This window comes from Typopeltis vanoorti, chromosome 24 (assembly GCF_054136105.1).
Source record: "Typopeltis vanoorti isolate ZY-2024b chromosome 24, IOZ_Tvanoo_1.0, whole genome shotgun sequence".
Lineage (NCBI taxonomy): Eukaryota > Metazoa > Arthropoda > Arachnida > Uropygi > Thelyphonidae > Typopeltis > Typopeltis vanoorti.
Genome location: NC_143572.1, coordinates 83404416 through 83425006, shown reverse-complemented (window position 1 = coordinate 83425006; position 20591 = coordinate 83404416). Strand labels below are relative to the sequence as shown.

Genomic DNA, 20591 nt, shown 5'->3' with positions numbered 1-20591 from the left:
ATATTATTTGAAGATACATAAACTTGTGCTTCAATCATCAGAACGCCGTTCCAATTCCGAAAAATGCAAGAAAACCTATCGCTTACAGTCCTGTCTTCAAATACACATAAAACTGGCTAATACTGGGAAACATTTTTCCGAATATAAAAAAGTATCCTATTTTAGTTCTTTTGATGTGCATGTCAGAAAGTGAATACTACAAACTTTAAAAAAAAAAAAAAAAAAAAAAATCAGCTAACGCCTTTTTATTCCCGTATATACGGGAGTAGGCGAGGCCATTTAGCCCTATCTAACTTTTGGAGACTGAGTGGGCAGTTCAATCTCCACAGAGACAGATGGCCCAAGGCTATCACTAATTAAGCGGTACGCAGTGAAGAGAGACGGCTCAAATGTGCCGCCATCTCGTGGTCTCTAACCCTAACACAATATATTTAATGTCTGAAATAATGTGGGTTCTACGGTCGATTTTCTTGAGTTTACAGGACGAAAAACCCGAGTTTCCGGGAGGAAAAAATTGCTTGCCCGTGCCAGAGATCGACTAACTCGGGAACCGGTCGAAAAAAGGCTTAGAAAAATTTCCTCTAGTCGCCGACTAGACTCGAAACCAAGACTTCCTTCGTGCGGCCTAGCGCGGTGGTGTGCAAACGCCACATCCACTGAGCTACACAGGCTCTAAACTTTTCCTGCTTAAATTACCAGGCATAGAGAACACAAATACAACCGACCACAAATCAATGTGCAAAGTTCCTAGTGGAGAAAGGCGTGTTTCATGTGTAGGGAGTGGCAAATCATTTTCCTCAAAGGCATTTCTTTAAACACATTCCGTTATTCACACGAATTAGAGGCCTTTTCAATTCCAAATATGCCACAAGATATTTGCTCTCTTTCTCTCAGAAACTATATCGCCAAATAGTTTTTGGGCCCTTGCAAGAGAAACCTTTCACCTGTGAAATATATGACAGCCTTTTTAATAAACTTAAGCTTTTGTTTCACATCAGAAGGGTTCTTGGGAAAGAGAAGCCGTGTGAGTATGAAATTTGTAGGAAATCATATGGCTATAGACAGCTTTATAAAGCATCTCACACTGAAGAAAAACCTTTTAATTATTGGTTTACCTCTACGTTTTCATCTCTATGTTCCTTAAAAGGCACCAAGATCTTCATGCACTCACTGAAGAAAAGCTTTTTTTGCAAAACGCGTGGCCAATTAAAGGTTATTCGTTTACAACCAAAATCTGTTTAAAGAAGTTCTACGACTCGTGTCACCTGAGAAGCTACGAAAGAGTTCGTATCAGAGAGAAACCGTTTCCATGTCAAATTTGTAACATGAGTGTGAAAAATTATCTAAGAGTGCACACTAATCAGAAACCTTTTCTATGCGAAATTTGCAACAAGAAATTTTCCTGCAGTTCGAGTCTGAAAAGTCACCTAAGGGTGCATACTGGTGAGAAACCTTTCCTCTGTGAAATTTGCAACAAAATGTTTTCATACAGTTCGTGTCTAAAAAGTCATCTAAGAGTGCACACTGGTGAGAAATCTTTTCTTTGCGAAATTTGCGACAAGAAATTTTCCTCCAGTTCGAGTTTGAAAAGTCATCTAAGAGTGCATACTGGTGAGAAACCTTTTCAATGCGAAATTTGCAACAAGAAGTTTTCAAAAAGTTCGGATCTGAAAAGACATCTAAGAATTCATACTGGTGAGAAACCTTTTGTATGCGAAATTTGCAACAAGAAATTTTCAGACAGTTCGAGTCTGAAAAATCATCTAAGAGTGCATACTGGTGAGAAACCTTTTCTATGCCAAATTTGCAATGCGAAGTTTTCAAAAAGTTGGGATCTGTAAAGACATCTAAGAATTCATACTGGTGAGAAACCTTTTGTATGTGAAATTTGCAACAAGAAGTTTCCAAAGAGTTCGAGTCTGAAAATACATCTTAGAGTACACACTGGTGAGAAACCTGTTTCCTGCGAAATTTGCAACAAGAAATTTTCCTGCAATTCGAGTTTCAAAAGTCATCTAAGAGTGCATACTGGTGAGAAACCTTTTCTATGCAAAATTTGCAACAGGACATTTTCAGAGAGTTCGGCTCTGACAAAACATCTAAGAATTCATACTGGTGAGAAACCTTTTCTATGCGAAATTTGCAAGAAGACGTTTTTAGAGAGTTCGACTCTGAAAGGTCATCTAAGAGTGCATACTGGTGAGAAACCTTTTCTGTGCGAAATTTGCAACAAGAAATTTTCCTGCAGTTCTAGTCTGAAAAGTCATCTAAGAGTGCATGCTGGTGAGAATTTTTTTACTTCTCCTACGTGTAGCTCTAGGTTTTTGACTATAGAATCCCTAAACGCACCAAAAACGCTATCATCCAATTGATGAAAAGTTTTTACCTGTAAAATATGTTGCAAATAATTTTTTATTAGGCTATCTTAAAAAAAAACACACAAAAAGGCACAGCACAGATTACTTTTTTGCTTGCGAAATTTGTCACGAAAACTTCCTCGACTCGTTCAACCTGAATAGACACGAAAGAGTTCTCACCAAAGAGAAACCGTTTCCATTCGAAATTTGTAACGAGCTTTTCAGACAGTTCGAGTCTGGAAAGACATCTACGAATGCATACTGTTGAGAAACCTTTCACTTGTTCCATGTGTAGCTCTAGTTTTCGGCTATATAGTCCCTTAAAAAGCAACAAAAACGCTATCATCTGACTAAAGAAATTTTTTTTTCATGTAAAATGTGGGAAACAATTTTCTGAATAAGGCTATCTTAAAAATCGCATGAAAAGGCACAGCAGAGATCTCCAAGTGCAATATCTCGCAAAAAATTTCTCAACTCATCTCATTTGAAATGACACGAATGTTTTCACACCAGAGAGAAACTTTTTTCGTGTGAAATTTAAAAGAGATTTTCTGACAGTTCGAGTCTGAAAAGACATCTAAGAATACATACTGATGAGAACCCTTTCACTTGTACAACGTACGGGAAAACATTTTCGCGAAAGGAACCACTGGTGACCGACTGGAGAATTCAACACAGCTAATGAGTGGTGGGTGAACATGTTGCCTTATTTTGTACAATTATATTATTGCATTTATCTAAGTCGCCCTTTTAAGCACAGCTTAAAGTATTCGTTGTGAATAAGTTTATTATTTTTCTTTGAAAATAATTAATCCAACTGAGTAGCACTGGTTTTCCAAGGTGACACTTGAGTTTTAAAAATATCATTAGGTGGATTAATTGTAATTAATCCAACTGAGTAGCACTGGTTTTCCAAGGTGACACTTGAGTTTTAAAAATATCATTAGGTGGACTGAAGGAAATTCATCATAACTTTATAAAAACAGTGCGAACGAATGGGTTTTGATATCACACAAAAATTGAACTGTTGTAGATATTGTTTAGTGCTATGCGTTGAAGAAAGTTATGGTATCTTGAAAATCCCTGCTGACACCAAGCAGGGATTTTCAAGTCACTTGAATTTCTCAATATTTTTTCCCCTTAATTTTTGCTGCTAATTTAGAAATAAAATTGTCTTGAAGGAATGGATACACTGTTTTACTAAATGAGTACCTGCGATTTTCTTCGTCTTCTTCTTGTTTATTTTTTTTTTGGAGGTATTCGGTCGTTTCCTCGCATGTTTAAATTAAATCGACGGCTTCGCACTTGACAATGAAAAGAGAACAAAAAGCTGTTTCAAAGAAGTGATTGAAGATGTTAGTTTTTTCGTACAAGACACTAGGAAAATGAAAAATTTTTCAGATCACTGATTATATACATGCTGATATCTAGTAATCATGACAAGTTTCCGCCCAAACTTTTTGATGTGTAGCCATACTACCCGTGTCCTTTTAAGTTCATATGTTTCAAAACCATCAGAGTAGAAAAGAACAAGAAAGTAATGACAGCCGTGAAACAGCAGCAGCTAGTATGAGACAATGCGCAACTTCAATGTATGCTTTTCAGATTTTTTGATCATAAAAATCAGTAACTTTTTGAATGAATAAAATTTCAGTTAATTAGTTTTATTTTTTCCTTATTATTATTTTAATTTTCACTACCATTTCATATGTTCCACGTTTTTTTTTAATTTATTGTGAAAAGATAATTATATTCATCTGCTTTGCAGAAAATTTATTACTTGTGAAATGTAAACTAAAAATTGTAATTGCTAAGCAATTTCTACTGAGGTGGTTCAATTTCTGAAATTTAATAAAATGCAGTTCTTTTTGTAAAGTTGTTGAGAATATTTTAATAACAATATTGCTTTTAAGAAATGCTCATTTTAATGTATAAGTTTTTTTTTAAAAATTATAATAAATAGTTTTCGGATGTTGCAATGTGACTCCACGGATATAACTGAAATTCAATTCTAAAAAAGCAAATTAGATGAAGTCATCATGCACACATTCGCTTCTTTACTTCAAAATAAGACTTGTACTTGTCTCCTTGACTTTTTGTTCATCGAAATTTAACTGACAACTTAGTTGACGAAACTTCACCTAAATGAACACAGAGTATTCTCTTATAATTATGACAGCGATTTACCTTTTTTCTATTCCCATTTATAATCACTTTAAATTTAAATTTTGTGTTTCATTCATTTCTCTCATGATGCTCTATCGGTATATAAATCCCCTCCCTTATTGTTTAGTTTGATTTGAGATGACACCATATCCATACATATATTTTTTTTTGTACATGATCCAACTTATTTCTAGAAGTGCAGTAGACCATTGGAAGAAGTGTTGCCCATCATTAAAAACATCAGCAAAAGGTATGTGATGAGATTCAAGAGAACGTTTGAAATGTTCATATTGTTTTCTATTTTGGAAACATTTACAGCCGACTGTAACTGTCAAGTGTTTTAGAGAAAATTAAAAAAATTTCAGGCATTATTTTATTTATTAACATTACAATCACTGCATTATAAATTAATAGAGCTGGTATTAGGGAAACGAAATGAAAATGCCCTGAATGGGATGGGTGAAGCACGTTGGGAGTATTATTATTTCTGGTAGGGCTATCCAAGGCGTGACGGCCATCCCACTATGCCCAGCTAAATGCTAGCAGGTGAAGACAAGAGGGGATGGGTGCCATCTGAATTAATTTACTGTCCATTAGACATTCATAGCAAAGGATTTAACACAGCATATCATGCTGGCTTGGAAGTTGCCCGGTTCAACAATGTCTGCATTGTTATTTGGTAGCAGCTCTAGGGGTGGCAATGAGAAATTAGCGATTCGCGTTACTACTATCACTGAAAAAATAATGAATAAACTGGATCGAGATTCAGACTATGCAATCATTTAAAGACCAGAACCTGGGATATTAGGACTCCACTACAATCTGGTCAATTCAAATTACTACAGCACAGACTAAAAAGATATGCATGGACTGTTATGAGACTTTGTGAAATTGGATGGCCCAAAAGAAGAAAGCGAACAACAGATGAAAGATGCCACATCTTTACTCTAGATGTGATTACAGCAGAAAAGAAGGTGTTTTGTTTTTGATACACAAAGCATCAAGAAATTCTGTCATCGAATTTAATCCTCTCAATAGCAGAATTGATTTATTCTGCCTCTCAATATCACCATCATACATGTCTATGACCCAACCACAGGTCACGAGGATTCCAAAGTAGAGGAATTTTATAGTCAACTTAATGCAACAATCACCGGAGCGAATTGAAAAGACCTTTTGATTGTACAGGGCGATTGGAATAACAAAATTGGAACAGGCATCGGTAAAGGTTTTCTCCCATTTGTCGGACGCTATGGCTATGGGGAGAGAAAGAAAGAGGTTTTGAATTAATCAATTTTGCCTACTAAATGAACTCACCATTAATATGTTTTCCCATAAACCGTCCAGAAGATGAACATGGACTTCCCCTGATGGTAAAACACACAACCAAATCGACTTAATCCTTGTAAGCACAAAAATTTAAAAACTCCATCAAACTCACAAGAACCAGATCATTTCCTGGAGCTGACATTGGCAATGACCACAATATGGTCATCACAAATATGAAAATGAGGGAAATATTACCTACAAAATCAACTCCTAAAAGGTGTAATATAGTATACAAAAATTAAAAGACCCCAAATAAATACATTATTTCAACACAAATTAAAATAAATTTTTGACACAAGCTTAAAAAATATAATAATATCGAATCAAAACCAAATACTTCTCACAAAAGAACTGAAACAGTTGAAGAAATTCTTGGATACAAAAGAAAAGTCATTAAACCATGGATAACCAAAAATATTTTGAACCTTTGTGACGAAAGAAGAAAGTTAAAATCTCATATTAAGAGTGATTACAATAGAGAGCAGTATAAAAATATTTCCAAGATTGTTAAAAAAAGAAGTTAAATATGCTAGAAACCGACGTTATTAGATGAATGCAAAAACATTGATGACCTAAAAAAAAAATAATCCTAAAAGTGCTTTTCAAATCATCAATAAATGAAACAAACCTTTAACTGCAATTAATTGGAGTATGGAAGATGGAACTCTTCTCATGGATAACCAGAAAATAGTTGATAAATTGAAATGTTAACCAACGAAGTTTTTTCAAAAGGACCCCCAATTGCCTGATGATATTTTGGAAGGAATTTTGCCAGGAGGTTCGGAGGACGGAGATTACCCGATATTAAAAGAAGTCATTGCAGCTGTTAGCGCCCCCAAAATAGAAAACTCAGTGGAAGTTGATGGTGTTTCAATGGAACTGATACGCGAAGGAGGTGACATCATCATAGACATCTTGCTAAATTTATTTCAGGATGTATGGAACTATTCCTAAAAAGGGAAACAGCAACAAATGTAGCAACTATAGAACAATAACACTTATTAGCCATGCAAGCAAAATCCTTTTAAAAATATTGCGAAGAATGGAAGAGAAAATGGAAAGCAGACTATCAGAACAAGAAGGTTTCTGAATGTGCAGAATACAATCGACTATATTTTTACTTTACACATAGTAGGTGAAATATACATAGAGCATAACAAAGTAATCTGTCACAGCTTTTTAGACCTTCAGAAAGCTTTTGACTCAATATGACACGAGGCATTATGGAAAATTTTAGAACTTTATATGGTATAGACAATAAAATCATTGAGATTAATAAACCTCTTTATTCCTCATCTAATTTGAGAATTGAAATTAAAAATTACAGCAGTGATCTGTTCCAGGCAGAATGGGGGATAAGCCAGGGATGCATCTTTTCCTCTCTTCTTTTTAATTGTTTAATGGAATATATCATAGATGAAGCTCTTCATGAATATGACACTCGAATAGTAGTTGGCAGACTAAGAATAAACAATTTACGTTTTGCAGACGATATCGATCTCCTGACAGTAAGTGAAGAAGAATTACAAGAGATAACCAACCGCGTTTTTGGAACATTAAAAAAATATGGACTACACAAGCACACTGAGTCAAGATGGTCGCTCGAAACCGATATTAAATACTAAATTGCTAAGGCAACTGGGCCCTACAGAAGTTAAAACCATTGTGAGAGATAACAGAATAGCAATCACAACCAGACTAAGTCTAACTGACATTTTGGCGAATTTTATCCTCTTGTATGGTTGTGAGGCCTGGACTTGACGAGGGAAGATGAGAGGAGACTCCTGTCTTTTGAAATGAAAACTTACAGAAGTCGTTTGAGAATTCCCTATACAGCTCACGAAACCAATGAAAAGGTCCGAAAACTGATTGATTCAGCAGACGGAAGAAAAAGGGAAAATATTCTGACAGTCGCCAGAAGAAGACATAAAATGGTTCGGACATGTGGAGAGGGCTAATGGCATTCCGAAGCCAGCACTTGTGGAATCGTTCCAGAATTAAGGATTAGGGTCCGACCTCGATTAAAATGGACTGATAACATCAAAAAATGGGTAAATTCCTCCGTTTCTCAACTGACATTGAGAACAACAGACGGAGATGACTGGAGGAGGCTAAGAAAGAATATCATCTTACAGCCATGAGTGACCCAACGGTCCACTTAGGACTCCGGAAGATAAAAAGACTGTCATACTGGCCGCAAAGACGAAACACAATCTACTACAGTTAAAACTCCAGTTGCACTGCACAGCAATGTTAAAACAATACTTCAGTGCTTACTGAATTACCATATCAGCATGTCACATACTGGACTGCATTCTCTCAACTACGTTAAGTAGTAATTATTATAAACATAACAGTCACTACTTAAAAGCCACCGGTAGATTCCACTCCTTCTAATAAAAAAAAATTAGAATAATCAAAGAAAATGTGTTGAATTATTTGCTATTCTAATTTATTGCAAAGAATAATTATTACATAATATGAATTAGCATATTTTAAAAAAATAAAAATAAATAATAAAAAAGGAAGATGAGATGAATTAGCATCGTCTGAATCTACTTACTTTTTAGATTATATTACCATTTAATCACATAAAACTGTAATTTTGATTATAAGAAACTTATTTGAAAACATTCAAAAAATTACAATAATTTTTATTGTGATTCAAAGCATCACAATATTCCAAATTTCTTCGATCGGTTTTAAGGAGAGTGTAGGAATAGCATAATATTTCAGTTGTTGCAGGACTGACTCGTGTTTGACGAATCGTTTCTGTGTGGATTTCAGTTAATCATTCGCTAAACATGGCTGGAACGAGTGACATATTGGAAGCGAAGAAGTTTTACGGTCTCTACGCAAAGGTCAAACTTCACAGTTTTAAGCTAAGGAATTGAAATGTTGTCCAACAAGCGTGAGTAGCTTATCGAAACAGTATTCTAATCACCGGAGTTTTCAAACCGTTAGTTATTACCTTTCGACTGCTGTTGTAGCGATCGAAAGGTAATAAGTTCATCAAGAGATTAGAGGAGATTGAAGAATGTCGAGGAAAAACCGCTTCTGGTGTGTAATGTATTTTCACAGCAGATGGAAAGAACGAGGTGCGAATATGTCTAAATCTACGATGTTAAGACGACTTCAGAAATTGGGTTTTCGGTTACGTGTGGTGTGCCTAAGAGAAAGCCATTCAAATTCCAAGCAAAATGTAGTGAGAGTGCGATGGTGTAAGCAAATACTGTTGTGTGTCAAGAGGACTTAAAGAAAGGTACCTTTATGCGATGAAATTATGTTTTCTGTGCAAGCGCTACATAACACGGTAAGCAGGCGATGCATCACATGACGACGCCTTCTTCGAGGGCCGCTGAAGTGAGTAGAACAAATAAAATAAAAACAGGTTTTAATATTAGCGTTGATTAAATGTGGATATGCACTAAATAGATCGTATTAAATACTGAGACTTTTAATAACATTTAGCAAAAAATGCAAGTTTTTCTTTATGTGTTGTATAGAGTTGGCAGAAGCAATGGATGAGTTGGGAGCTCGCTCAGGACATCGCGTGACAGGGGAACCTTACACTACCGACTTTCTTTCTTACATACAGCATGCATTCCCCAGTTAGGACCTGAGGTGCGTATGTGTATCGGATTAATCTCTATTCTGAAGTGACATTTAGGCGTTCTTTGAGGAATAGACCTGATCTGATCATTAGGTCATTACGTTCTTAAGGTCATTACGTCCTTCGCCACGCTCAATTTAGAATAAAAATTCCCATCCAAAAAATTCGTGAAGTGAGAACTTCCTCTACTAAGTTTTCGCTCTTTTCTGAGAGTGGTGATTTGATAAATCCTCAAACTTTACTGACAACTTCGAAGTCTAGCGATTTTTTTCATCTCATTTTGATATGTGGGACAACGTTCAAACATTTCACCAGATGCCGGCATTTCAAACTTTTCTAAAGAAGAAGAATGAACTATTTAATCCTTACTGGTCACCATCTTTGTAAGTATCTAAATAATCTTCTCTGCTATTTTGCTAATTTTCGTAATAGGCGTCTTTGAAATTCTTTGTCCTCTCAGCCACCTACCACATAACTGTAGTCTGATCAATATTCAGAAATGAAATTTCATTAATATTATATAAATGTTGATCCATTTTGAACCGAAAGTGCACAAATCCTCATTACGATGCAGCCATCGTAATGTTAATACAATTCGTCATAATCAAGTGATCTTGAACGATCTATGTTTCTTTTACATACTCATGTCATCCTCGAATTAGGATTATCAACAAACAACTAAATATCACTCGTTAAATTGCTTTCAGTATCGTTAATGGAGAAATTAAACAGGGATGGGTTGCTCCCTGAAATATTAAAGGTACAGCTTTTTCGACACACCACCACATGTCTCTCTGCTCTTTGGCAGAGATAAATCACTTTCGATTTGTCCTTGCCAACCATCTTCCATTCATTTTACCTTATACCAAATCCATCCAATGTACACAGACATAATGCCCACTATGACATATCATATTCTGATATAACAATTGTTGAGTTCGGGCTTTAACTAACTTTTTTAAACTTTAATCACCTCTTCACTAAAAGATCTGTAATTTTCAGTCTCTGGTGTTGATTTGGCTTTAAGTAATAGCATTCACTCTCTTGAAACTCTATCAGATCTATCACGTTAACTGCACAGCCTAGTCAACTGAAGCATGCGGTGAAAAGCCATCAGGTGCAAAACTTCAAATGGCAGAATTCCAGTTGAGATTTTGCAATATTGCATGCGCCTCCATTTCCTATATTTCCAGCACGTCGTCTCCCAAAGCTCACATGAATGTGTGTAACATCGGGAACTGAGTTAGTGCAATTGACGAAAAACCTTCGCAAATTATTCACTCCCGAATGGAATTATTTCTTTGCTTTGGGTTACTCTCGTTCCAGTAGCATTGCTTAAAGATATCTTTCCATAATAACTTTTCCTCTTACCCACAAGAAAGAGAAAAATATTTGTGATTCTCTTTGCCCTGTGCAGCTAATTTACCTCATAATTTCTTTTGTATTTTTAACCAGGTTGGTAATCATTCTTGTCCGCACTTCTTTATTAACTATATGTATTAGTCACAGAAATAAAAATCCTAAATTTAGTAAATATCTCTGTAACTAAATTTTCTATCTATTTTTTATTAATTGTTGTGTTTTATTCAATTTCAATAGTAGTTAATTACGAAACTTTAATCTAATATACGCAAACAATCCAACACTAATTGTTACCAAAAAAAGTTTATACATCAGCTTCGCCAAATATCAAGATGTGCATGATCACCTACGGTGATGGAAATTAGAATCACTATTCCTATGAGATCTCCAAATGGCAAACTACTGATTACACAGGTTTTTTCGCCACAGTGGCGGCATTTTTACATTCACCAGAACCAATATGGGGAGGAAGGAGGCTACAAATCCTTGAACATCAAATAATTGATCTGCCTTGGTTCAAAATTTCTCTACCAAATCAACCTGCCCTTTTCATTTGCTCTCGTATCACTCTCCAACCACTCCACCCTCTTCAACTATCTCTCCTCTAGCTAAAGATGAACTTTCTGCAGTGAGGTCATCCTACTTGAGGACTTCCAAGTCCACAACTGATATTGGTTCTGCTTCTCCAGTTTCACTCTTCAATCAGGAAGGGAAGTCAAGGAGTTTGTAATCAGCAATGATATATCTCCGATCACCAGTACCCTCGACAGGGTGTAGCATACGGGCAGCCTGTCTCATGGCGTGACTTAATAATGGGGCTAGTTCAGCGATATTGCAATAGGAGTTGTCGATACGTTAACAATTCCTGTTAGCGTAGCAAGTGGGGAAAGAGGTTTTTCCAAGCTTAAACTAATTAAAATTATTTGCGAACAGCAATGGCCCAAGAAAGATTGGTTGGTCTAGCAACTATATCGATAGAGGCGGACAGAGCTTCTAATATAAAATTGAAGAGCTTATAAGCAGTTTTATTGTGCGGGTTGCCCGTAGATCAAATATTTAATTAATATTATTATGTAATTGTTTTGCATTAATGTTTTTATTACAAGAGAAACATTAATGTTTCTCTTGTAATAAAAACAAAATAGCAATTGGAGATTTCCTTATAATTTTTCTTATAATCGTCAGGGGCGATATTTAATTGTTTTACTCATGGTCTGATCTAATCTGGCGACGGTTTAGGTTTAACTAAAGCAAAAAACAAACACGATGGAGAAGCTGACGTGAGGGTTTTCCTAAGAAAAAACTACAGGGCTCAGATCTTAGAAGACCTAAATGTCATCAAAGTAGAAATTAAAGACGATAACTCTGAGATAAGAAGGGAATTGGAAATACTATTTAAAGCCGAAATAAATGAATTGAAGGCTTTGCTGCAGTACAGTTTTGTATGTATTCAAGATATAAATAAAAAAGACGAATGTCATGAAAAATTAATTAAGGATCTGTGCAATAAAAACACAGAACTAACAAACGAAAATAAAATACTGAAAGCTCAAAGGAACCAACTGAAATTGGAAGTTAATGAAATTCAAAAGAGCTCGAGGTTGAATAATAACTGAACAGTCTTCCAAAAGCTCGGAATGAAAACTTGCGTATTATAACTGAAAAACTGGTGAATCTACTTGCATTAAAAAGGGAAGACATCGTCCACGCCCAGACAGTAACCAATAGCAGAAAAACAGATATGAAGCTAGTTGTTATCCAACTAGAAAGCAAGAATATTAAAAATAAATGGTTGACGGAGGAAGGAACCTCGAAATTACAGCTCAACAATTTGATGAACAGTTAAAACCGGTGCCAGTCTATGTAAACGAAAACCTGACCAATCACAATAAGCAACTTCTTTATGATGCAAAACAAAAGAAAGCAAGTGGTGCACTCAAGTATGTATGGGTAAGAGATGGTAAACAATTCATGAGAAAGAACAACACTAAAGCGATACGGATAAAATCACGTATCGCTCAACGAACACAGTCAAAGAAGGAAGTAAATCTAAATGTTCCCTATGAAGAACTGGAATAGTGATGACCTAAGTGGATTTAAGATTCCACGTGAATAGCTTAGATTCTGATGCAGCTGTAAAAAAACTATATAATCTAACCTCCGTATTTTTTTTTTTTTTGACTGCTACAAACTCATCCAAGAATTTCAACATATATCGTATCAAAATTAAGTCGATAAGGTCAAATGTTGATAATTTAATCTTACTTTTCACAGAAATCCAATCATATATAGATGTACTAGTCTTAAGTGAAATATGGATCAAACAAGTTGAGGTTGGTCGTTATTCTCTCGCAAATTACGACACGTATTATGATTGTCGCGACTATAATGGTTCAGGTGGTATACGCTAGGAAAAATATTTATAAATTTCATAGACTGGAATCAAAAATGCAAAGCGCTAAAATTGTAATGATTTACGACACAGCAATGAATGTACTTATATTTGATATATACCGTGACACGATGGCCCAGTTGATATCTTTCTATCAGAGCTAAACAATGTCCTAAAAACCTTAAACCACGACAATGTCATGGTAATGGGGGATATAAATTTGGGCCTTTATAAGAATAATGATGAAAGTGAAGAATATAAAACTATAGTATCTACTCATGGGTTTCTTGCTTACATCGATGGATATACGAGAGAAGCGAACAACTAGGCAAGTTGTATTGATCATATATTCATAAGAAACAGAATGGCCTATGAGGTATCTTCTGCAATCTACTTTAGCAAAATAACAGATCACCATTCGATACTGTTGAATCTATCCTTAGCTAATAGCGTTGACATGATCTACTCAGGTAGTCATAAAAAATTCGAAATTGGCACCAATTATAATAAATCTGAGAACTACATCATCAACTACCTCAAAGCGACATATTGGTCACAAATCAGCTATATGAGGAATTTATCAAAATGAACAAATATGCAGATAGCAAATCGCAATATCACAAAAGAGTTGCAACAAAAAAGGATGTTCACGCACACTGCATAACAGATGAACTAAAAAATATGGAAAGGACAAAAGACAAGCTTTAACATAAGCATAGGAAAAATCCTTACAATTTAATTTGAACACAACTACGAAAATTTCGCTAAACAGCTAAAGGAAAAATAAAGCAAGCAAAAGAACATTGTCTATTATCGAAATTTCTTTCTTGTATGAATGATAAAAGTAAAGAATGGAGGCTGGTTAATATGGTAATAGGTAACGCAAGGCAGAAACACGCGAATTCCCAGAGGACAATGATGTCACCGATGTACTTAAAATGAACAACCACTTTACAAACTATGGTAGCTGTGATTTCAACTCTGCAGAAAGGATAAAGTACGTGAATCACCTTCCGTGGATTAAGAATTCCATGTATCTACGCGCAGTAAACAATCAATATACGCAACTAATCAATATGAGTTTAGATCTGGATACAATACTGAAAAAGCGCTAAGGCGTTCGACTGTGTTCATCATAATCTATTGTTAATGAAAATGTCTGAATACGGCATTAGAGGAATTACTAATGTGTGGTTCAGATCGTATCTCAATAATAGAAAACAATATACAGGTAACCCTCGTATAACACGGTACTTATACAACGCGGTTTCGATATAACGCGGTCTACAATTTGTGGTATCCCTTTATCTTTGCATATATTTTTCAACGCGGGACTTAAAATTCAAATTTCATCTTCGTTAAACTCGCGTCTGCCCGTATCACGCAAGTAGTAGTAGGGTCACTTCTGACCAGATCAAGATAAGATAAGGAATCGTGACGTGATTGGTTGACGTGGTTGTGGGCGTGGATTCATGGGTTTGGACTGTTAGGAATTTCCCTGTGGGCATATATGTCAATGGCTTCAATTCATGTGTTTTGGTTCGCGTATTGGAATTGTGGGTGATTTTTTTGGTCCGAGTATGGAATTGTGGATGATGGTAGAGAGAAGGCTTAGCGTTGTGATTGGTGGGACCCTTCTGACCAGATCAAGATCAAGATAAGATAAAGAATCGTGATGTGAATGTTTGTTGTTATAGAGATTGGAATGTTAGGAATTTCCCCGGGGGCATATGTGTCAGTGACATGAGTTCTTGTGTTTTGGTTCGCGTATGGAATTATGGGTGATGATTGAGATAAAGATTCGTGTTGTGATTGGTGGACACTTCTGACCAGATCAAGATCAAGATAAGATAAGGAATCGTGACGTGAATGTTTGTTGTTATGAGATGTAGATAATTGACATCATTTGTTAGTTGTAAATAAGTGACGTCATTTGTTAGTTGTAAATAAGTGACGTTGTTGTTTTGAATGGAAAAGGGAGATATATTAGTTGATAAGGAATCGTGTCGTGATTGGTGGGAAACTTCTGACCAGATCAAGATCAAGATAAGATAAGCAATCGTGACGTGGATGTGTGTTGTTATTGATTTTGGAATGTTTGGTATTTCGCTGTCCTCCCCCCCCTTCTGTCAGAAACATCACGTGGTGTTTTTGGTTCGTTTAATGCATTGTGGGTGATATTTAGAGATAAGAATCCTGACGTTATGTGTTTGGAAATTTCTGTGGAACATATGTCTCACTCTCTCTGTAATATCACATGGTATTTTGGTTTGGCTGTGGAATTGTGGGCGATGTTTTTGAGATAAGATATCTTGGAATTTTCCCAGGGTGACACACATCCGTCATTGTCGTCATGTTTTGTTTGGTTGTCTATAGATGGGTGTACTAATTTCCAATACATTATGGGGTATTTCCTTCCTATTAAAGGGTGAGAATTCTTAGAGTAAGTCGTGATGGCGGCAGTGTTTCGAGCTTTTCTGAATAATTAATTATATACTAGTGTCACTCAAACACACACACTTTTTTTTTTCTTTTTTCTTTTTCCATAGCTCATCTGTATTTTCTTCTATATTCATATTCTAATCAAGATTCTAATCAAGTTTTTTTTTTTATTCATAATTCATCCTAATATTTTCATTTGTCTAAAATTAAGATCTTAAAGTTTAATAAATAAATAAATAAACAAATCATGTGTGTATTCACGGTTATTTCAAAAGATTTCTTACTTAAACATACATAACACATCAAAGACACTGTTTGTTCTTTTAAGTTTACATATTTATTTCACAGATATTATTTACAATGCAATATGCAGAAATAGGATATTTACATATATCACCAATGCAAATGGTGTTTTTCTTGGCGTAACATTTCTTTGATGAGGCAAGTTTGATTGCCTGATTTTGATACTACTTTCCTAATGATTATAGCTATTTCTGCGGTCGCTAATATTACCAATACTGCTATAAAAGCAAGTATCTGCCACTTTTGCGATGGTTCTTGATTTTCACCTGCAAAGAAAAAAAATCATTGATAGTAATGGAAAAGTTAACAGATTACTATAATCCTAATACAGTAGTTAGTTTTGGAAGTATCAAAGCTTTACAGAAACACAAATTTGCCACATGAAACCGTGAAAAGTTGGTTAGCAACACAACCTACTTATGTGAGACAAACCCATTAGAAGAAAGTTTAAACGCAATCAAATCAAAGTCCCCACACTTTTACACACTTTTCAATGTGATTTGGCAGATATGTCATTCCATGCAAAAGAGAATGGGGGTGTGTGTTTCCTTCTTGTATGCATCGATCGTTTTTCCCGATTTGCGTTGGTTCGAACAGTGAAGAAGAAATCAGCAGTCGATGTTGTTAATGCTTTCGAGTCTATTTTTAAAGAGGATGTGCCACGTTACATAAACGCTGATCAAGGAAAAGAGCTTTGCAACAAGAAAGTTCGTGCAATGTTAAAAACCATAATATTCATTTCTACACGACCAGGAGTGAAATGAAAACACCCATTGCAGAAAGATTTATCAAAACATTGAAAACAAAGATCTACAAATATGACGTATACTAAAAGTAAAAGTTATACGAAAGTTTTGCCGACCCTTGTACATACTTATAACCTCACACCACACTGCACTATCGGTATGGCTCCTTCGCAAGTTAACCGTCACAACGAGGATCGTGTTTGGAAATATTTTTACGGAACCCAAGAGGAGACTACCAAACCAAAATTTCAAGTAGGTGATAGTGTGGTTTTATGTGATGATACCCACAAATTTAGAAAAGGGTATTGGGGTAACTGGACACGAGAATTGTTCACTATTGCTCAGGTTATTAATAGAACGCCTGTAGTATATAGAGTTCGCAGTTGGGACGGAGAGATAGTGGAGGGAACTTTCTATTAACCTCAACTGCAAAAGACTGATATACCCAACGAACTACCGGAAGACGTGTATCTAATCGAACAAGTACTTAAGCACCGCAAACAGAAAGGAAAGCTTCAGTATTTTGTTAAGTGGCTCGGTTATCCCTCATCGTATAATTCTTTGGTTCGTAGCGAAGATGTTTTACTTAACCCTTCCCAGTAATGCCAGTATGAAAAATGTTTCCTACAAACACGCAAACGAAATTTCAAGTGGAATTACCACACGAGATCAGACTTAAAGGTAAATGGGAAGTTGCTCTTGCAGAAATTCATCTTCTGGGAGAATTTAATAATATGCAGAAATAGGAAATATGCAGAAATAGATTCCGGTTACGATGAGTTTCATATGATACGTACAATTGGAGGAGGAGTCAACAATATTGACAACAACAACATCACAGGAAATAAAGTTTTCGAAAAGTCTAAAGAAGGGTTTTACAAAGTGTACAAGATTCCCCATGGCAGTGACAATTCACCCTCTGAACTTCTTCAAGCAATGTTTGATGTGAGTTCTGTGATTACTGGAAAAAAGAACCCAAACAACACTATTTTTCTGACAGTCCCAAAAGATTACAACCTGTTGTTTCCCAAGGAGACCTGGGTTTGGGCCTTCTACTGGGTTTTAATCAGATTGGTGTTAAACTGAAAAGTACAATCACAGGGAAATATCCAATTGATATAAAGAGGAGTGTAGCCGCATATTTTGTTTATTCTGATTTAATCCAAGAACAGATAGTTGGTGATACATGTGCACCACTGTTACGAGTTGTTCAGTGCACTACCAACTGTTCCTTCGTTTTTGCTCAACCTGATTATTATCCGTTACGAAAACAAACATTTCAGTCAATTAGCATTGAAATTCGTTCTGACAGCGCGGAGTTGTTCCACTTTCGTGGCGGTAAGACAATAACTAAATTACAGTTCCGTCAAGTGAAGGATGACTGATTATCTCAGATATTACACATTGCAAGCAGGTGGGGCTCAAATGTTTACGGGCCCCCCAATACAACGTGGGTACGGATTAGGTAGCATTTTCAGAAGTGCCTTCTCCTTTCTAAGTCCACTTTTAAAACCTGCAGCTCAATTTGTCGGTCGTCAAGCCTTAAGAGCCGGTCAACATATGATAGGAGATGAATATAGCAAGGGGTATCTGTACGTCGAGCCTTTATAAACAGAGCATCAAAAGCTGGGAAAATCATTGCTGAAAAGGCTCAGAGTCGATTACTTCAGAGAGGTCAAGGAAGCAAGAAGAAAAAAACGAATACTAAAAAGCGCAAGCGAGATGACATCTTTTGCTGAGGATATGATGTCAGAGTTAGATTTTTTAACCAACCTCGTGTCAACATGTGTGTGGAAAGAAGGTCTTATGTCACTTACCAGTCAATATCCAGTACTGACAGTGGAGGTCCTGTGGAGTTTTGCATACCAGGTACATCCGAAGAATACCTGGATTTGGGAAATCATACCTACGTGTTTGTGTGCGCATCACTGTCAATGATAATAAACCTATCGAAGATTCTTCTGTTGGTGTTGTGAATAATTTTTTCCATTCCCTGTTCAGTCAAATTGACGTTTTTCTCTAAGAAAAACTAGTGAATGTGGCATCAGACACGTATCATTATAGGGCTTATATTGAAAACCTAATAAATTATGACAGAGATGCTAAAAACAGTCAGCTGACAAATGAACTATTTGTTAAAGATGATGTGGCTAATGTTAGTGATATGTTTACGAAAAGTGAATGTGGGATGCGTAGACGACAAGCTCGAATTAACCAATCGAAAAGTGTCGAGATGCTTGGGCGAATACACGCTGACATCATGCATCAAGACCGGTACTTGATCAATAACGGTACTGTTCGTGTTCGTATGGTTCGCAGTTCTCCCGAATTTTGTTTACTGACTGCAAATGCTGATTCTAAGGCTAAAGTGCAAATTGAAGAGGCTACACTTTTTGTCCACAAAGTCAAAATAAATTAAAAGATTCAACTGGCTCACCTGTCTGTGTTAGACAAGTCAAACATGGTATATCCCATCAATCGTGTGCAAGTGTCTTATTTTTCGATTCCCAAGGGTATGTCAGATGCCACACGAGACAATCTGTATCTAGGTGAAATACCATCTAGATTAATTATTGGACTGGTCGCTAGTGATGGATTTACTGGCATTTTCAACAGAAATCCATTTAATTTTCATCATTTCAATCTGAATTTTCTTGTAGTGACAGCTAACGGTATTCAATATCCCTCACAACCTTTGACTCCGAACTTCAAAGAAAGGCATTACAGCAAATGTTATATGTCACTGTTCACGTCACTAGGCAAATGGAACAGAGACTATGGTAATGACATTTCTTATGAAGAATACGTAAAGGGAAACGTTCTCTATGGATTTGACTTATCGCGAGATCAAAATGCCGTTGCTCTCCATGTCAGCCTGTTAAGAAGAGGAAGTGTGCGACTCGAAGTTAAATTTTCTCAACCTCTTCCTGAAAACATCACAGTGGTTCTTTATGTAGAATTTGAGTGTACGTTATCCATAACAAAGGAGATCGTTCTGTGTTACTGGCCTATGAACCCTGAACAATTAGTAAGCATACTAGAGTTAGAACCCACACGAGAAAAGTGGGTTTAGGAGTTTGTGCTCGTGATGAATTGCCACAACATCCGATCAGAAAACAACAGTCGACGTTCGTCGTGAACACAGATCCGACCTGGTTGCCAGGACAACATTGGCAAGCTATCTATATTAAAGACAAACACGGTGATTTTTTCGATAGCTTCCGTAGTCCCCGAAAACGATATTGTTAACTTTCTGAATATCAATATAATTGAAGATCAAAATATTATCAGCAAATGTTATTCTAAGGATTTGTGGTTAAATGATATTGTAGTAACTAATGCTGTTACAGATCATTTACTGAAAATAAAAAAAAAAATAATTAAAAAAAAAAGTTTTTTTTCACTTACCATTTTTTCCACACCAGTTTCTTATTCCCACGCATCTTTCGGGGAGATAGATGAATTTGGTACTCCTTCTTCGAGCTCTCTTGCGGGGAGGGAGTGGAGTGGAAGCATTTTCTTCACTGGGACTGGGTGACGTTGATGGTTGATGGGAATGATTCTGGGTATTTGGTTTGTTCAGTAAAGGTTCTGGACGTGGTAGTCTATGTTCCTCTTGCTCTCCTTCTGTGTGAGCCAATTGGTTTTTCAACCCTAAATACTTTTGCAGAACATTTAAATATGCTTTTACTTTTTCATCTGCATGTTTATTTCTTATTTTTAAAATGGCACTCATTTCATCATCGAGTGCGTACAATTCACGCTCCTCTGGTGAATGGAGAAGTGTACATTTTTTAAACATATTCATTTTCTAATAAGTGAACTCAATAAAGGAACCATGATACTGCCTAATAATGGGACAGTGCTCCCCCGTGCTGTAA

General features: G+C 36.0%; 1 protein-coding gene across 1 annotated transcript in view; it reads left to right on the top strand.

Moving 5' to 3' along the window:
- Window positions 1–20591, top strand: part of LOC150093491 (uncharacterized) — a 168262-nt gene that overhangs the window by 97764 nt on the left and 49907 nt on the right. The window contains 1 exon segment of the mRNA XM_090413638.1: window positions 1148–2283. Within this exon segment, the coding sequence (XP_090269764.1) occupies window positions 1148–2283 (1136 nt within the window).